This window comes from Rhamphochromis longiceps, linkage group LG7 (assembly GCF_057381845.1).
Source record: "Rhamphochromis longiceps isolate RC_006_pf linkage group LG7, R_longiceps_female_GT1.1, whole genome shotgun sequence".
Classification (NCBI taxonomy): Eukaryota; Metazoa; Chordata; class Actinopteri; order Cichliformes; family Cichlidae; genus Rhamphochromis; species Rhamphochromis longiceps.
In genome coordinates, this window is record NC_140563.1 from 17,370,835 (window position 1) to 17,391,036 (window position 20,202).

Genomic DNA, 20,202 nt, shown 5'->3' on the forward strand with positions numbered 1-20,202 from the left:
GACAGAGTTCATCGACTAATACATTCCAGTAAAATCACCATGAGCTTCCAGCAGGGTTTTAGGATTTATTTTATTGAACCATGTTGTTAGATCATAGGCCACATGTAACACTCTGCTCTTCACTTTCAGCAAAAGAGAAAGCCCATGTTCACAGATTTCTATCACGCTACATAAATAGCCAACACTGAAGAACTGAAACACTGCACTTATTGCTTTAGTCCCTGCTTCTTTTATTAGTTGCCAAAGCAACATGACACATGGTCCCACAGTGCAACACAGCAAAGGACAAATGAGTCAGAGCATCTCACTCATTATTGGGGTCACCTTTTGGTCTCCAGCGAGCAGAAGTGCACAAACTGACCCCTACGGCTAAATCTGGCTGGATGAAACCCCTCCAAAAATCTGGGAATCTACATAGTGCAGTAGGCTGAAGGTGCAGAGGGGCAAAGCTTTCTGGTGTGACCGTGGAGTGATGCTGAAGGTCATGAGTAGTCAGGAAGGTGTAGCTATTAGCTCCCCCTGCGGGCAGGTTAGACATCCTGCAAGTCCTTCTGGATGTCCCAGAGTGTGTTAGCGCTGGCCTGCAGCTGGGCCACCTCTTCATCTGTCAGGGTCATGTTGATCACGCTAGCCACACCCCCGCTGTTCAGCACGCAGGGCAGACTCAGATAGACCTCGTCACTGATCCCGTACATGCCCTGTTAATGACAAAGCACACTGTCTTTATGTGGAAGGGCTTAGCGTCATAACAAAGACTTGCTATAGAGGTCTAAAGAGGGGAACTATAGGGAAAGCAATTGTTTTTTAAATATTAAAATATGACATTACTGTGTATAGAACAGGGGTGTCGAACTCCAGGCCTCGAGGGCTGGTGTCCTGCAGGTTTTAGATATCACCCTGGGTCAACACACCTGAATCACATGATTAGTTCATTACCAGGTCTCTGGAGAACTTCAAGACATGTTGAGTAGGTCATTTGGCATTTAAATCAGCTGTGTTGGCTCAAGGACCCATCTAAAACCTGCAGGACACCAGCCCTCGAGGCCTGCAGTTCGACACCGCTGATCTAGTGCATCTACACATCATGAAATATATTACATATGTACTCGCACAAGCTCAAAGGGGGTGGAGTTGAAATCTGAACACCCAACGTGGAGCTTGAGCCCACGACCCTGAGATCAACAGTCTTATGCTCTAGCCCAGGGGTGGGGAACTCTGGGCCTCAAGGACCGGTGTCCTGCATGTTTTAGACGTGTCCGTGATCCAACACAGCTGATTTAAATGGTTAAATTACCTCCTCAACATGTCCGGTAATGAGGCCTAGTAATGAACTTATCATTTGATTCATGTGTGTTGACCCAGGGTGATATCTAAAACCTGCAGGACACAGGCCCTTGAGGCCTGGAGTTCCCCACCCTTGCTCTGGTGACTGAGGTTGCCGGGCTTCAACTCTAGAGAACGTGTCGACTGAACCTGCAAATGTTCTGCGTTTTTCCTTGAAACTTGCCTTTTGGAATATATAATGATTATCCAAACAGATGATTACATCTGATGATTCTTTTTTGGCTTAGTGTTTCACTCTTACTATCAGAAAAGTGGCTTGGGAAAAAAAGAGCTTTATTTAACACAACTGGTAATTACACTCACACTTTATACATTTTGGATTCAAAATTCTAGTTAAAGTTATATTTTAAAGAATACTGGGAAATTCTTTAACGAGTACATGAACATGAGCGTCTGTTACCTCCACCATGGTGGAGACGGGATGAATCCTGTTCATGTTCCTTATGAGACTCTCTGTCAGGTCGGCTACGCTGAGACCGATGGCCCAGTTGGTGTAGCCTTTCAGTTTGATCACCTCATAGGCACTAAGAGATGTAAAACAAACAAACAAACAAAAACATGTCTAAAGTGTCTAAAATCATGAAAATTCACCGAGATTGATTAAGACAGTGACAGGTAACAGCTAAGGTAGCGATAGGTGATACGTCTGTGTCGTGTCTAAACGGTCAGCCATTGTATTGTGACGTGGTGTTGACTCGGTAAAGATGAGATCTACACTCATCTACACAATATTTTAAACTCGCTGATGTTGATCCAGCATGAAAGAAAGAGAGACTTTTAGCCTGAAGAATTTCAGAATTGAAGAGAAAGTTTGCAGATGAGCTTCCATGTTGGCCTTAGTTTGAAATCTGACCCATGTCAGGGTTTCCGACCAATAAGGTGCAGCTCTTTGCTGACAGTGCACATGTCCAGCATTGACTGTGACTGTGTTATCAACTTGCCCATCAGTGAACAGAGATATCGGCTCACCACTAGCAGGTGAGTTTAAAAAGATCATACTTTAAAATATTGTATCCATAAACTAGATTTAAGCGACCTCCAGCCTACCTGTCCACCACCTTCTTGTGAGTCTCTTTCCAGTTCTCGTCGTCGCTGTCAGTGCCGATATCAGGGTTTAACGTCTGCAGGCTGACTCCAGCCACGTTTGTTCCACTCCACACAGGCACTGTAACACATCTGGAAACCATCAACCTTCATGCACGTACACACCATACACAGTTATTGCCTACAGCATCCTCACCACTTGTGTCTCCATGCTCTCCCAGGATCCATCCGTTGAAGCTGCTCGGGTGGATTCCCAGTTTGTCAGCCATCAGGAAACGGAAGCGTGCCGAGTCCAAGTTGGTGCCGCTGCCGATGACACGGTGCTTTGGAAGCCCGCTCAGTTTCCAGGTCACATAAGTCAGTATATCGACTGTCAGAGAGAGGGAGAGATTTATAGTGTTAAAAGGTGAATACTGCAAGATTTCATGTCTGAGGACGTAAATAAAGAAGAGCTATGTGGTTGGCTGAACCTGGATTGGAAACAACAATGATGACGCAGTCAGGGCTGTATCTGACAATCTGGGGGACGATGTGCTTAAAGATGTTGACGTTTCTCTGAACGAGGTTCAGCCTGCTCTCCCCCTCCTGCTGACGGACTCCAGCGGTCACCACGACGATGCGGGAGTTAGCTGTAACCGAATAGTCTGAAATACAAATTTTAAAAAACAGATCAGTTTGGGTTCACATTCTCCTTCAAACCTTTGCAAAGGTGGGAAATTAAATTTAAACAGCTCCATAGTGAGCTGCACCCTGTAAATACTTTTTAAAGAGGTTTAATTAAAACTAAGGCTGCTTTATGAGATTGAGCTCCTGTGTGTTTGCATGTGTGTGTGTATGTGTGTTTGTCTGCGATATGAACTCGCCTTTATCTGCAACTATTTTGGGGGTTTTGAGGAAGAGGCTGCCATGCTGCAGGTCCATCATCTCTCCTTTCAGCTTATCCTCCACCACATCCACCAGCGCCAGCTCATCAGCCAGCTCCTGCACATATCAGACAAGGTCAAACCGATCCATAGTACAGTTTGCTTGTTGCCATTAGAACGGCTACCCTGAGGTACCCCTGAGCAAGGTACCGTCCCTACACACTGCTCCCCGGGCGCCTGCTTAGTGGGCTGCCCACTGCTTCACTGAGTGAATGGGTCAAATGCAGAGAAAAACAAGTAATTTCCCCATGGGGATCAATAAAGTATCCATTATTATTATTATTATTATTATTATTATTAGTTGAAAAAAAGAACATAATAGAGAGCTTCAAGTGAGTCTGTTTTAAGCCTAATGGCTTAAATAATTGTTTTATGATGTATGATTCAGTCCAACGGTGAAACGGGTTATCTAATTTAAGTGAATGAAAATAAAACCTGAACAGCTTTAGGAGAACTCCACTGTAATTCTTCCTTTTTGATTACAAATACATGTTTCCTTGTTAACAAGTGCAGTAAAGGGATAACGGTCAGATCAGACACCAAGAGATCAGTAATCTCGTGGCAATCTTGGAAGAGCCTGAGTATGATCCCATCTCGTGACCCCAGCAGGCAGCGTGGTAATCTGAGAGGCAGAACCAGTGAGACTCTTACCCTGAGTAGGATGCTGAGAGCGCAGGCCATGCCAACCTGGCCCACACCCACCACTGTAACTTTATTCCTCGGAGGCTCAGGTGGACCACTGAACAGCGGTGTGATCAGTTTCTGCAGGACTGAAGCCATTTTCAGTGCTGAGAAGTGTAAATGAAAGAAGAAAGGGATGAGCGTTTAGGGTCAGGTGAAGCAGCAAAGCATTTTACACAGACACGACAGTAGCCAATGGTCCTGCGTGCAGCCTCGCATGCACACAACTCATAAATAAGTCAGAGTGCAGAGGGATTTCTAACGCAAGCCTGACATACAGTGGCATAGAAGAAAACCACTTCTCAGACACTTCGATCATTTACAGCAGTTTTCTCTTTTTTGAAATGGAACTGAAGGCAAAGGAAGGAGGGCAGGAAAAAGAAAAGGCTTCAAGGACAACTAGAGAGTGCATTATTTCCCTTTCTAGCAGGTATGAAGAAGGCGATCTGCTCTCAGACAGAAACGTATTAGGTCCTGTCTCACGCGTTCTCTATTTGCAGAGAGTTCACCTTGAAATGACATATGGCCAGACACAAAAACACCAGCAATACTTGCATTGTCCGATGAAGCTCCGAGCTGCAAGGTATAAATACCACCATGTAATCAGCATGGCCACCTGGATGGATGACTAAGTCGTGTTCCTACAGAGCTCTGTCCCCCCTCCTGCATCCACAACACCTCCCTGAGTCACAGTTTTTGCAATGCAGTCGGTCCAGGCAAGTATCCGCTCAGCTGCAGCAGTCCCACAGAGCTCATGTGACTCAGGGTTAGATGGAGGAGCTGTCAGCTGCACAGAGCTCCGCTCCTCACCTCCCTCCCTCCTTCCCAAACGAGGAGGACGTAGCAGTATAATCGGATGCCAAACTTGATTGACTGACTGCAGACTGTTAAAGGAGTTACTGTAATCCCTTAACGCTGCTTCCATCTGCTACACCTCACCTCTAATGGGAGGTCTCAAAAGAACAGCTGATTTCTATTTAAAAGGCTTGATAATTTATTCTAAATGAATGAAGGGACCTGCTTTATGTCTCTCTAAGCACAGTTTAAAACACTGGCCTGTAATGAATCTGAAATGATGCTGTTGTTAAACAACCATCAGATACGTTTAGAAATAATTAGATTAAAACCATGCACTGCAAATTGCAAATAATGTAAAGCAAGGGGCACTTATGCTTGAAGAGACAGACATTAACATCCCTGTGCGTCTCTAATAGCAGGCATGAATGCTGAATATGCTGCTATTGAAAGTGCAATGCTGAAACGATCCATTCATTATCCAAGACCGAAGCTGGATTACCAGCTGACAGCACCATGCACTCCAGTCATGTAAATGTGAGCGGTTAATGAGATGGCTTAGCATCCAAGGTCATTGGGGAGGGAAGGAGGGAGGGAGGGTGACAGCAGTTTTCATAACTCTCAGTCAACTGCAGTAGAAGCATGGTTGGTACTCCAACACAGTGAGGTAGTCGGCTGCGACGTCTGAAAAAAGTTACATCTGCCTTGAACTTGAACCTAAACAGCCACTGCGGGGGAGGATGAGATATAATGAATACATGATGACAAAACAAAGCAACAGGAAAGCCTAAAGCCCCAAACTCAGCTATAAAATTAATGTAATGCAGAATTTTAACTTCTAGCTAATTGCCCTGCTTATACATAAACTTTTCATTTGTGGTTGTGAAAACAAATCCCTTAAAAAAAAAAAAATACTCTGACTGCCACTGTAAACACAAGCAGACCCTACGTATATGTAAACTTAAATGTGACTCACAGTTCTGCACACACTGAAATGGACCACCCTAAAGTGAGAATGAAGAGAGGACTGATGCAAGCAAAACAAAGCCAAAGGCATTCAGGTGTCACAAACTGCTACACATATTTCAACAACAGAAAGATAAAATTATACTATCTACACAACACGGAAATACCGCAGTTCACCTGTTTTGTTGAGCGTCCAGGTATAACTCCTTGGGCTACAGTGAGACTCTCCTCTGTTGTGCTGTACGGTGTGGCTACTCTTCTTCCTGTTGTGCTGTCAGCCTGCCGGATTTAATGGGCTAAGCCTCTCCGTCCCCTGCAAAGACTCAATTTGGCACTCCATCGGCCACCACAGTCAGCTGGTACATCATTCACTGACACTTCATGCAAAATAACAAAACATGACTACGTATTCCAAAAACATAAACCAAAAATAGAGCTGTTATTGTTGCGGACATTATTGTCACATTTACTTTACATATTCAGTCGGTGAATGAATGCCACATGCCGGTGACTCCAGCAGATTTGGTCTTGTGGCGTTTGTCCTTCTAGCCGGTCTTGGGTTGGAATTAGCAAAGTTAATAATTAACAAACAAAAAGCCCTGCGTTTTAGTGTCAGTACAACACTCACGCACTCTGATGGGCCTGCCTTTTACCTCACTATGTAAATATACTTAATATAAATTAGGTAATTTTGCCTTTATTTCCTGACTTTCAATTATCTTTAAAAAAAAAACAAACAAACAAACAAACAAACTTATTTCAGCTTGTATTTTTCTTTAAACTGTTCCAAGAAATAGATGTGTGATTCAGCTGCAGGTGTGGACTGACCGAGCATTTGGACGCGGAGTCCTTTTTTACACGCTGCTGGATCTGAGTGTCATGAGGACACTTTGTCAAACACAAGCACACACACCAGTAAACCAGCAGGGGGATACAGTCTCATGCAGAAAAGATTCATAAAACACTGTGTGCAGTTCATGAGGGAAGGCATGAAATGCAGCAAAGTGCAAACGCATTCTTTCATCGCCTTTAAAAATCCACCAGTGCACGTGCTGTCCTGGAGGCAGCAGTCCAAGCAGAGGTTCCCTGGACCTCCCTCTCTCCAGCCACTTCCTACATATCTTCTGGGGGAATATTGGGAGGTACCTAAACCAGCTGAGATGCATAATCTCTCCAGCTTGTCTTGGGTCTTCACCCAGTACCACGTGCATGAAACACCTTACCTATGAGGCTTTCTGTAGGCATCTTAGTGAGGCCCCTGAACTCAACTCCATGACCTACTACTCTATTGTCATGGAGGTGTCTGTGTGACTGAGTGATCTTGTCCTGGACAATTTGCTGCTTGTAGCGTCTCTTAAGGCAAATTGGTCCTGGGTGAGGGGCCTGACTAAGACCTTGACTTATAGACCAATGGTGCAGGTTACCTTACCCTGGGTAGGGTTACTGGGGCCATCCTGGAGCCTGGTCTGGAAGAGGCCCGCTGTCAAACAAATTAAAGCTAGCTTCTGAGAGCAATGAACACCATTTTTACTTCAGAGATTGTAATTGTCTCCATGAGTTTACAGTGATGACAACAGAAGCTACCATATCTGATTTCTTATTTAATATCACAACAAATGTTCAATAAATGAAAAGCTATGGCGTTCAAAAAAGAAAAACAAAACATGCATAAAACACTTATTGGTCTCAAAGGATTCACAGACAGAAGAAAAAAAAATAATCTAGCAACAACCAAGTTTATTTTATGATACACTGCCTACATTATCATAAATAAACAGATTCAGAATCCTTACCCACATAACCCCTGCCGTTTCTGTCCGTTGTGGGAGAGCTGCCTGATGATCAAATCACTTGAGTTAACTCAGCAAGGTTCAGATTAAGATACAGTATTACTTGCATGTATTGCTTTACAATATGCTATAAAAAGTTGAACACGCCACTTTAGAAAAATATCAAAATAGAAACAATCCCCGCCACCGAGAAATCTTCCAACATCCCCTCGAGTAAATGCATCCTTGCTTGTTACTCCAAGCGGATAAACGACCCCATTCGGAGAAACCTGGAGCGTCTTTACAATTTTGCCCAGGCGGAACTTGTGACAAAAATAAAATGAGGGTAACTGTTTGGAGAAAAAAAAAAAAGAGGAGAGGAAAAATTAAAAATAAAAAAATAAAAGGATTTACTTTCCTCCTCTTGGAAACACCTGCAGCCTGTGAGGTGGGCTATGTGGGTGCACGCTAAACAGCCAGCCCTGCATAAAGGACCGAAGGATCAGAAATCTTATAAAAACAGGACAAAAGAAAAAGCACAGAGCACTACAACTCAACGCGTAGAAACTCACATGAACTGGACTGGCAGGGATGGACGAAACCAGTAACCTGTGATCGCTGAATTCTTTATTTTCCTCATAATTTTCTGTTTGCAAGTCTTAAACGAAAATGTCGATGCAAGAGGCAGAAAGCAGAGTAAACTTTATAACCTCAACCTGCCAAGTGTAAAAATCGCTACAATACACAAAGCTGAGAATTAAAATTTAAGCCATGATCACAAATCCCATTATGAGAGATCTTAGCAGTGATCAGCTATTTAAAAAAAGATTTAAACAAAAAAAAAAAAAAAAAAAAAAAAGAGCTTCTAATTCATGCTTGAACGTGGGCCGATTTTCCTCATGCAGTGATGTGACCTGATTACACCACGCCTCCTCCCAACACAGACCACATGAAAAACGCTTGAGCTGAATCAACCTGAGCACCATAGAAATAAATCAAATATTCTACTTAACACTATAGCTGGAGAGAAAATGTTGAAATTGATACCAATGACGCACTGATTGTGAAAATTTGGCCTGACAGCGATGCTTACAGTGACAGTACGGCCTAAAGCTAATGCTGGCTTTTATTTATCTTGTTTTTATATTCCTCTTTTGTGGCAGGGAAACACATAAATCATCATCATATTAACTAAATATCATTTTATCAAACCATCTGTGAACATTTAGCACAAAACAGATGACACACAACAAATAACCCCCTCCCCCAATGCCAATGAAATGTCATCATATTTGCCAATAAGCTGATCAGTTAACAAGGCCAGTAACAACCAACACCATTCGATACATGAGTGCGTCCCTATTTGATAAAGAAACACGGGTGTAGACATTCTGGTGTTAGTATAAGCGCTGCTCTGTGCTTGGGGATAAAAAGAAAAAAGAAAATTATATATATGTAGATGTACGGGAGGGCACTAAGTGCTAATAGTGTCCAGGCACTTCACCGTCAGAAAACACCTGGCACACGGCGTCGGAAAAAAAAAAAAACTACAGTATGACCTTTAAAAACTACAACCATGCACGGATAAAAATAGCCTCTCCGTTCTGCACTCATTTCTACATATGAGGGTTATAATACACACAAAGACACAAACAATTCACAGATTAAAATCAACATTAAAATTAGTCTCTTCTGACTGCCACAAACAGTGTTATCCAGAAGCTACTGTTTGAATATACCTCCCTCTTGTGGCAGGAGGAAAGTCAGAGTCCAGAGAGGACAATTTTTAATCGTTCCAATTAAATCTGTCCACACATGGAGGAAAAGAGGTGAGCAAGGTTTACTGCTTGAGTTGTGGTGTGCTGTGGTGGGCGGCAGGGAGGTGCTGTGGATATGGCGAGGGGCTGCTGATGGTCTTTACTTGGGGATGCCCTCTGTGACACCGCTGCCGCTGATGCCCAGGTAGGTGGCGACTTTGTCCACGGCGCTTTGGACCGGGACGACGACGCTGTCAGAGAGGCCTTTGAGGGTATTGATCTGATCGGCGTCCAGGTTCTGGTAGACAAAGAACAGAGAAGCGCACACCACCACAAGGAGCAGGAGCTTGAGCAGCAGGGGCAGGAAGCTTCGTCGAACCGGTGCTGCGTTTGGGGAGACCGTGAAGCTCGGCCGGGACAGAGACTCAGAATACAAGTTGTATTCGGTGTGGACATCGGTCTTCACGCGGGACTCATCCAGCCAGTACTCACTTGGTTTTAAAGGCCGACCAGCTGCCCCTCTGATTGGACGCCTGCAGGTCGCACTGATAAAAAAAAAAAAACCCCAAAAAACCCAAAACAAAAGCAGGAAAAATTTGATTAGACTGAAATTAAATAAATACATCTGTGCACTCAACAGTTTTCCCCACAGCTCGCGCTCACATATTACGATCTTTTCTGAGCAGATCAAAAGGATCTAGACCCAAATTTAAAGATTTTAAATATTTAACCTTGCCATTTAAAGAACTTCTTTTCTTTGCACAAAATAAAGCAACATTATCTTTTTGTGCTGTAATGTGAATTAATCTAGTTCCAAAAAAACAAAAAAAACCCCCAAAAACTCTAGAGCAGGGGCATCTCAAACTCGCGGCCCACGTCACCCCTACTTGCATAATGCAATTTGGCCCTTGAAGTTATTTTTTGTTAGGGAGGATTTGTTTTTTTTTTTTATTGAGTGCAATGTTAAAATAAGTTCTTTAAAAAGCAAAAAACAAATATTCAATATGAAGGCCATATGAGCAGAGAGTACAAACATGTTGAGGGATTGGCTGTGTTAGTTCAGTGAGAGAGTATTTGTAAAGAAAACATTTTTTCACTAGCAATCAAAAACTAATGTGTACAGTTATGTCTGCATTTTACTTTTGCTAAATACGAACAAAACTGTAGCTGAAGCGCTGCCGCGTATCTGGCCAGAAGGAGAATACCAATTTGTTTATTTAGTAGTTCAATAAAAGGCTGCTCTAGAGCATGAGGTGAATACTTCAAGTGTGAGCTGGGTTTTGAGAGGAACTGATTGAAGTTTTCTTCAATGGGAATTTTTATGAGCCTTTGTGACCAATATTGTCAGCACACAAAACAAAAATTCAGTATTTTCTTCAGTTGATTTTTTGTGTGTTCAGAAAAAAAACTTGTATAAGTTTTGGTATTTTATTAAAAGTGCTCCAAGTAGATGGAAAGAACTGCAAGTGATTTACAGCATTTCCCAGCCATTTTTAATGTCTTTGTTAGAGATGGACCGATCCGATATTACGTATCGGTCCGATACTGACCTAAATTACTGGATCGATATCGGAGAGAAATATCAGTAAATATCAAAAAGCACTTGCAACATGGCATAACTCGGCTCATAACCGTAGCACGTCGGAGCAGTATGCGTCACGTGATAGAGCGGCTGTGGGTGCGGGACCTGTCTGCGGTCAGGCTGAGCATTTGGAGCCTCGCTACCAAACCGGCATTTCATCTCTGAGAAAGTGATCCCAGAGAGAAGTAAAGCAAGTGTGTAAGTTCATCTCTGAATGTTTGTAAAGCATTCCAGCGTTAAGCTTAACAACAGATATATGGAGCGACTGCCTCTCTCCCTCCCTCTCCTGCTGCTACTTCAATCATGAAACTGATTAATGATCAGCTGATCGGCTTTTCTGTCGCGACTGTCTCTCTTGTTTGTTTATCACCCACTTCGCGCCAGAAAGAGGAAACCAGCGGCTGAACAACAGCAGCACGTTTACGCTTGATAAGCTGTTGTTAGAATTTATTTAATATTACTTTCTACACCAGGATCCATTTCTGCGCAGCTAACGGCTGGTAACTGTGCAGGGGCGGATCTAGCAAAGTTTAGCCAGGGGGGCCGATAGGGCATTAACAGGGAAAAGGGTGCACAAAGACATACTTTTCTTTCTTATTCTCATTTAAAATGTCTAGCTGTTACGATCCAATGTTGTCAGTGTTTTGTGTTGGGCGTGACTGTTATGTGTTTCCTGTTTTACTTTGAAGGTCTGTCTTATCTCAGTGTGTTCAGTTTACGCTTCCTTGTCTCGTCAGTTCTGATTTGCCCCAGCTGTGTTTCCCTCCTGTTGTTCATTCCCTGATTGCTCCCTCTATGTATTTAAGCCCTGTGTTTCAGTTTGTCATGGGTCGTGATCATTGTGATGTTGGTATTGTAGTTTTGTAAATAGCTGTAAATAGATTTGTAAAGTAGCAATTGAGTATTTTTTCCACCTTGTATATATTGTTCACTGTAGCAGCCTAGTAGGCGTGAGAAGCCATTTTTGTTGATTAAGTTTTCTCCTGTTTTTCATGTAGCGAGTTAGGTAAGGGAATTGTCTTTTGTTTGGTTTTCAGTTTGGGTAAGAAAGCATAGGGACCATTAGGGAGTTTTGTTTGTTATTTTTGGCACTGCTCACTGCTGAAGCAAATAAATAGCTGCTTAGCATTTTAAAAGAGATTGTTGTTTGTGTTCTTGCTTGGGTGGAGTGTGAGTGGGCCAATGTTTTGTTGCGTTCAAGACAGGCCTAGACCTAGAACGTAACATAAAGAACACGCCAGCGAAGACAGACGAAGGCTGAAGCGGTCATTCTTGTTTGGGTGGTGTGTGAGTGGGCCAACTTCTTGTTGCGTTCAATACTTGCCTAGACTAAGAACGTAACACTTTTAATAAATAATTATCTGAATCTTACACCCAAAGGTTTAATCTGATGTAAAATGTATAGAAGTCCATTACTGTATATAGTACCTATTAAGTCTAATATACCCTAGTAAGCTATAGTACTTTTTCCCTTTGGGAAGGTACCAGCTGTGCAGTCTGCAGTTCTGTTGAAGAAAGATGTTGAATCTATTTAAATATTGTAGAAAAATAATTGATTTCTGTGGATTTTTTTTTTTTTTTTCCCCCACACTGCATCAAATTAAAGTTGATTATGTCGATTAAGCATCATGAGGTGGAGGGTGGGGGGGGGGGGTTCCCTATTTTTTATTTTTTTTTGCTGGGAGTTTACAACCCTATTAGTTAAGTAGGTAAGTACTCCTTAAAATACCAGAATAGGAAAGATGGAGTAGGTTTAAGTTTATTAGATTGATCATTATTGCTGAACTATGAAATATTTTGGGTGCAGTGTATTTCTTGCATACAGGTATAACAATAGCTTTAGTGGGTTTTTAAAACTTGAGTTTGAACTTATACAAAATGCAGCAAGATATTAAAAAAAAACAGTTTTATTGATTAAAAACACACTATATCGGATTCATATCGGTATCGGCCGATATCCAAATTTATGATATCGGTATTGGACATAAAAAAGTGGTATCGTGCCATCTCTAGTCTTTGTATGCTATGTTTAGCTTTTTTATGTAGTTTGGGTAAAGTGTCAAAGCCAAGCAGATTTTTAGTTTGAGCTAACAAATGTTGATCAGTTTTACTTACACACCTTGCAGATTACTGGCTTTGTGTTAGCATTACGTAGTAAACAGTAGGGCTGCTCGATTATGGCAAAAATGATAATCACGATTATTTTCACCGAAATTGAGATCACGATTATTTGACGATATTTATTTAACCCTTTAAGACCTACCATAGAACCAAGTCCGCCAGAGCTTATATTATTTTTTTTGTACATGCTGTAGTGCCATTTGTGGGAGCATTTCAAGTTGCTATACATCAATACAACTGTTATAGCCCATATTTTAATAATATGTATGCATTAAGTCCATAGTAACTACATTAATTGCAAACAAGTGCAATAAACTACAAAAAAATTGAAAATCGTTTTTGTTTTGTTTACATATATTTCTACTTGGAGAAATTTAAGAGGTTTATCCCTCAAAACTTTAAATACAAAAAAGTTGCAAAAAATAGTTTACAACAACAGGAAATTTATTTTGAGTGTCTTCATAGTTTTATTTTGGAGATACAGCAATTTTTATATACTGCAGGAAAAACAAAAAAAACAATCCTATGATGCAAATTTGCAAAGAAAACAGCACGTGCATCAAAATAAACTATTTCCAGCTGTGCAATTCGAGTTCTAAGCATCCCAGAAACTATTCAGAAAAGTATAGAGTCAAACATGACTTATAAAAACACTAGTATAAGTATAGTATAGTTTTTTACTTAAGGCCTACAAGTAAAAAACTACATTTTCCGCAAAAATGACATCACTTCCGGTTTCGGGCAGGAAATGCGATAGTTCGAGTTGACGTCTTTTTCAAAGTGGGAAGTGTTAGGAACAGCTGATGGATCGGCAAAGCGTGTTTCTGGAATATTATGTTTTTGTTCCTGCAAGCGCTTTTTATGCAATTTTTTGCAAAGCTTTATGTGGAAGGAAACCGTGACCGAGGACAAGCTGATGGCATAAGATGTAAGTACAACTCCTCCGGTTTCATATGCAAAACAAATTATTGCGCTAGCTTAGCGGTTCAGGTTCTACAGGGATTTAAAAATAGTTACGCAAAACGGAGTGTGCTGCTCTGACCGGCTTTAAAGGGTTAACAATAACAATGTATTGAATAATGACTTTAAAAAATAATATAAAATAGTGTGCAAATACTGATAACAGTGCAAATGTTTGCAATATAAGAAATAAATGAAAAATGTAAACATCTATGTTTAGTCAACTTTGCAGTGTTGCTCTGTGGTGCAGGTACTACATCGTAGCAAAGTTTACACACTGTCTACTTGATCCACGTCTAACTCCGCCAACCCATAATGTTTCCACACCACTGAAGTTTTTTTTTTAACCTCTTTTCAACCAACGGCAGTCACTCTCCTCTCCAAATAACTTCTGCTTAGCTTTCCGAGCTTCCCTCGGGTCCTCTTAATTGTTGTGACGCGTGTTCGAAATGGAGAGCGGTGCGCTTGACTTACCACACGGAGCAGCGCGAGAGTAAAGCATGAGGGAGGGTCTAATAATCGGCTCAGTCATTTTTAATGATCGTTGAAAGCCCAGATCGTAATCGTGATTAAAATTCGATTAATTGAGCAGCCCTAGTAAACAGACATAGTCACAGCCTTCTGTGTATTCCAAATTATAACAACTAGAGCTGGGCGATATGAGATTTTTTCATATCACGATATGTTTTTTTCATTTCAGGCGATAATGATATATATCACGATATAAGCCAAATAACTATATTTGTAAGATTTAAATGTGCCATTGCTCACAAGTAAAATGTGAAATAATCAGCAGCTTGTTTTTATTTAAATATTTATTTCCCATAATAAGTTCAACAGGGTAGATGTACTTAAGGAACATGAGACTTTTTCAGATAAATAAAGGCAAATATTGCAAACTACACAAAAGGCAGCCGCTAAAGCGTTTAAGTTTCAAAATAGAACAAACAAAACAGACTAAATTGTCAATTCCACTTAGAAACAAAATATTAATTCTAAAAATAAATCTTAGTTTGTTTTACAGAAGAACAGACAAAACTGACTAACTTTTGTCAATATCAAATAAACTGAGAACTAAAAGGAAATTCTCAATCTCTCCTTGTTGTATAGCTTAGCTTTTCAAACAGTTTTAACAGTTACTTTAGTCTGACAAAAGCCGAATGACGAATTAGCGCTTCCAGTCAGAGACTGAGGCTACGTCCACACGTACACGGGTATTTTTGAAAACGGAGATTTTCGGTTTTCGTTTTAAAAAATAATCCCGTCCACACGTAAAGGCAGAAATGAAGGAAAACGCTGCTATGAACATGCCAAAGCAGCAGGTGGCGCTAGATTCCTAACCGTGCAGAAATGTTGGCCAATCAGAAGTCTAGAAGCCTCGGTGGGAAAAAGTAAACAAAGCTGCGGCACAGAAGCAGAACCGAGTCGTATGTGTGGAGGGACAGTAACTGTGTGTATATGTAAGCATTTAAACACTGCAGAGAGTAGAATTAACAGTAACAGTATTGTAGAAATTCATTTCACCGAAACAATAACGTGGCGCACAGTGTGACGCATGCACCAGTTTATTGTATTTCCAGACTTGCTTTCGGCACAATTTACAGTGCACGCTACTCTGTTTTTTGTCAGACTTGAAATAGCCGAAATACCTTCAAACTACGGAACTTCTATGGCTCTTCCGTTCGACAATCTCTCCGGCATTGGAACCATCATCTGTTTTCTCTTCGGTCACGCTCGGTTGATTTTTCTAGTCGGCACACTCATTTCCTCCATTACCCGCTGGCTGCTTCCCAAACAAACACACGTGCGGCTTGGCACTTGTGCTGTACGTAACAAGTCACGCGACGTGACGCTGCGGCTGTGATTGGTTCAGCTCTGCGCTACTGAATTTGGATCGGCTGACCTTTTTTTTTTTTTTTTTTTTTTTAAGAGGACAAGAGCGGCGAGGTCTATCGCGATAGCTTAATTTCTCTATCGAGTAAAAGTTATATCGCGATACATATCGTTATCGTTCTATCGCCGAGCTCTAATAACAACCCATGTTTAGTTTTTTTTTTGGCTACCAAGAACAATTACACTTGCTGGAGTCTGCACTGTAGCACTGTCAAAAGCCCTCCGACTCTCTAACACATCACAGTAGTCGTGTTCTTTAATATTTCCAAATATCCGGTTCGCATGTTCCATACAACTGTCTCAAAACAAATAAAGACAAATAACATAAAACATGATTATCAGGTGTTACCTGATGCCGGTTGGTGTGCTTATTTCATTGGCAAGGATATCTTCAACCACACTCTCAGTGGCCTTTTTAGGGGTCTCTTCAGGAATTTCCTCCACCACCTGTCAGTGTAACATAAAACATGTTCACGCAAACTGAAACTATGCTGTAATTATAGTGGGGAGCGATGAAGGGAGATGAGCAGGTTAGTGAGGTATGCAGAGCTTGAAGTCAACATCTTTAGTGTTATGATTTCAGTGTTATTCTAGTGGCACTCTTTTTACCTAACTAGATGCTGATACTAAATAAAACTAACCACAACTCCTGGCCTGAAGCTGGTGAAGTTTTAGTTTAAAATTGACTTTAACCTCCTAGGACCTGGTGTCCACATATGTGGACATCACATTTTGGATTATTTAGACCAAAATACTCAATTTTGCTCTACAAGGGCCTGATATCCACTTACGAGGACATTATACTGATACTGTTCTACTAAACAATTGAAACAAATATCCTCATGTGGCTCTTATTTTTCTTAAAAACAAAAATAAGGTTAAAAAAAAAATCTGGTAATTCTTTCTTTTTACATTTATCAGGCCCCAATATGCCCAAATATTTTATAGTGTCACATTTTTACTGAATATTTCCTTTTGCTGAGGAAATGTGTTACACATTCACCCTTTTGAGCTGAACATTGGGAATACCACCACATCGCACCCTGCAGTTAAACTGAAGCTGTGCAAACTCTGCGTGCTGCAGAGTGACGAGAACGTGCATGCATTCAGTTGGTGATGCAGAAAAACATCATCAACTGAATCCAGAGTGGGTCAAGTGACACATGAACTTATCTTTATGCTTGGTCTGTTTTACTCTGTGGGAATTGTTGTGAATAAGATGGGTTAGAAAAATATTAGTCTATTTGTTGGCTTTTTAGTAATCTATAATATTAAATAACTAAATCCACTTAAGACACTTTGCACTCTGAGACTGCCAATTATTATTACTGATGCAGAGCTGGTAGAGTGAGCCTCACCTTTGTCTGCCGTTTGCTGCTGGTTCTGACAGTGACAGGAGCTTTTCCTCTGCTCCTCACAGACTTCTCTACCACAGGAACTGGCTCTGGTTCAGGGGCAGGGACCTCCTCTGTGTGAAGATTGAAATGAGGGAACATCAATATCATGATGTGTATTTGTAATACCCATGGGATATTACAAATATGTATAATGTGTAATACTCATGGGCCTATTGCAACCAATTTGAAAACTTTTTCCTCGATGAAACCCCCAACCAACCAACACCCCCCCAAGGGCTCACCGTCTTCTTTGTCGCTGTACTGGTCGGAGTTTGTGTTGCCGTTCTGATTACTGTCTGCCTTGGGGAGAGTTGTGACAGTAGGAGCTTCGGGTTCAGCTGGAGGCTGGTCCAAAAGCTTCTGCAGCCTCTTCTCATACACCTTACGGGTAGAGGCTGAAAGGACACAGAGGGATTAAAGGGGAAATAATTCATGCCTTTCATTAAACGTTTGCATAGTATTTGCCTTAGTTTTCTTTTCAGATTTACCGGTATCTTTGTATCATTTCATTTTCATTGTATGATTATGCAATGTTCTGCATAGTACAGATTTTTATAATTTTTTTGGACAATGGATTTGATTCTTATCATAAAACGTTTTGTGTTAGGTGTGCCTTGATGCATTGGTTAATCTGCCTGCATATTGTTTTTTTTCTATCATCTGGTTAAAATGCTCGCTGATTCACCGTACTGACTGGCTGTGGAGGCTCATCTGCACGTCTCCCTCTCCTCAAGCTTTTTTTCCTCAGTTGCTTTTTGCATTTTTCTTATTTATTATAAGTGGAGTGGGAGTTACCAGCAGTAACTAACAGTAGAAACAAACTTACTAAAAATGACTGTTTTCAGTTTTAGATTTGTTTAGTTCACTAATTTAGCCCAACTCTAATCTGTTTCTTTTCCCTGACCTCTCATCACCTTTGTATTTAATCATTGCAAGTAATTATGTTCATCTCACATAACTAATATATTAGGCTCCTTGTAGTCGTGGATTTAGCAACAATCCACGGCACAGTGTAACAAATGCACTGCCATTTTTATTTTTATAACTGGAAAACCCTTGACTAACTGTTTTGCTGTTACAAAAAATGGGTTTAAAAATATAATTTACCTTTAAAACAAACATATTCTCTTATGACAGCATAGGTCTTGACATTTATTGTTGGACTAGACTTGTTTTGACTACGGTGTTGTACATTTGTATAGTCTTGGGTTGGGTTGGAATTAGATCAAATCTTACACTAAAAAAAAAAAAAAAAAAAAAAGAAGCCAGATTTTCCTGTTTCGACTGTGATTAGTATAAAAATATCACGCTATTCGTATCATTGTTTGATTCAGTTTTTAAAGGATTTATTGCGATTGCTTTTTTTCTTTTTTAAAATTTTCCTTTTTAAAAATATTTTTAATTTTTCTGTTTGTATCTGTGCTCTTGCCATCTTGATAAATTACATTTGTTTTATTTTGCATGTGTAGGACATGAATGAATGAATCCAGGGAACTCACCAACAATGGGTCCTACGTCCACACCATGCTTTGCCAGCTGCTGTTTTAAGTCTTCATCAGTCAGATCTGTCACCTCCACTTCCTCCGCGCGAGGCTTGTCTGTCTTTCTGGTAGCTTTCTGTAAAAAAGGTGAAAAAAAAGAAAAGAAGAAACATTAGTGTTGCAATTTTCGAAACATAAACCAGTCCAATCAGACGCGTGGAGACTACCATCAAACCACAGGTGGGAAAAAGTAAAAATAAAACCTAATTTTTAGCAATTAGAAACTTACCCTTCCGGAGCGACTTTTGTTTGACACCACCGGGGCAGGTAACTCTTCATCGCTGGAGAAGGTGTCTGCAGGTGGGGTCTTCTTGTTGTTCAGTACGGTCAGGTTCTTCAGATACAGCTGCACATACACTTCTTTTTTATGCTCTCCGCTCGGAAGGGGCACATTGTTTGCCGTAAGCTCGTTTTTCAGCTTGTCTTTCGTGAGAACTGACGGATCTTCGAGGAATTCTGCCATTCTAACTTTATTTTTATTGTTAAAAAATCTCTGAGCGATTTCCTTCGTGACTAACGGAAGCTAGTTCGCCGAGCCGCTACAAACAACACCGGGAACGTGACGGAATAGCGCTGTTGTCAAACAGAAGTGGCGCCTACCCGCTGCCAATTAAGCTAGCAGGACAGAAGCGGTTTATTAAGATAAACGCCCAATTCTTCTCGTTAGCCTATCGGTTCAACTATTTACAGATAGCTTTGATTTTTCGAAAACAGATAAGCGCGTTTGCTGTAAATGAAATCAGTGAAAAAAGCTAAATTAACTTAATGTAATTTGACTGAATTAGCTTAGCTTCAAACCGGTCCACTTGCTTCTGTCTGTCCGCGGTCGCAACAGGGCCAAACATCAAACAGCGCCGCTATTGGATGGAAGTCCTCAGTAAACTCTTCTCTGATTGGCTTGCTATGAATGGAACCTTGGCAGGCTGCCGCGACAAAGAAACCGAAGCTTTGTGGGTTTTGGAGAACAGCTTTACATTAAATCCCGTCGACGAAATTCGCATATTAGTTTCATTTTCAGGACTTTATTGATACTGGGATTTTATGAAGCGGCCAGATGCGAGTTTAAAACACTAATTTGATTCGCTGCAACAAGGAAAGAGATAACAATGTTACAATGGCAATAGCTGTTAAAAGCTTTCATACAGCTGCAGTTTCTATCCATCCCGTTTGCCACATGAATTTAGTCTAATCATTAGTAGTAAATAACTTGATTATCTGTAATAATATAGAGCCCCTACAGATTTTCATGCTACACATGGCAATGGGCGTATGTTCCACGATTTAGATGAAATCTGCCTCTGTAACAGAAGAGGGCAGCATAATGCCGCATAGTTTTTGAAAAGAAATCGGTTATCCAAGGCTTAATGCTGTTTATTATGAAGTCAGAAAGCAAGCAAACTTTATTAACGTTATAAATGCACAAATGCTG

General features: G+C 40.9%; 2 protein-coding genes across 3 annotated transcripts; both read right to left on the reverse strand.

Moving 5' to 3' along the window:
* Positions 1-49: 49 nt before the first annotated feature.
* ldhbb (lactate dehydrogenase Bb) lies at positions 50-7,209 on the reverse strand. Of its 2 annotated transcripts, XM_085412605.1 has the most exons (8): positions 4,548-7,209; positions 3,963-4,099; positions 3,252-3,369; positions 2,859-3,032; positions 2,585-2,758; positions 2,392-2,509; positions 1,745-1,868; positions 50-698 (listed from the first exon to the last, which is right to left on the reverse strand). In XM_085412605.1, exons 1-8 carry the CDS (start codon positions 4,600-4,602, stop codon positions 531-533), a joined length of 1,068 nt encoding a protein of 355 aa, XP_085268731.1. In that variant the 5' UTR covers positions 4,603-7,209; the 3' UTR covers positions 50-530. The 2 variants fall into 2 exon arrangements, with proteins under 2 accessions (XP_085268731.1, XP_085268730.1); XM_085412604.1 differs by having other exon boundaries at positions 51-698; positions 3,963-7,209.
* A 1,773-nt stretch (positions 7,210-8,982) lies between these two features.
* Positions 8,983-19,621, reverse strand: tmpob (thymopoietin b). The gene is made up of 6 exons (XM_085412603.1): positions 19,003-19,621; positions 18,732-18,849; positions 17,475-17,627; positions 17,194-17,303; positions 16,185-16,282; positions 8,983-9,824 (listed from the first exon to the last, which is right to left on the reverse strand). The coding sequence occupies exons 1-6, from the start codon at positions 19,234-19,236 to the stop codon at positions 9,440-9,442; spliced, it is 1,098 nt and encodes a 365-aa protein (XP_085268729.1). The 5' UTR covers positions 19,237-19,621; the 3' UTR covers positions 8,983-9,439.
* Positions 19,622-20,202: the final 581 nt, after the last annotated feature.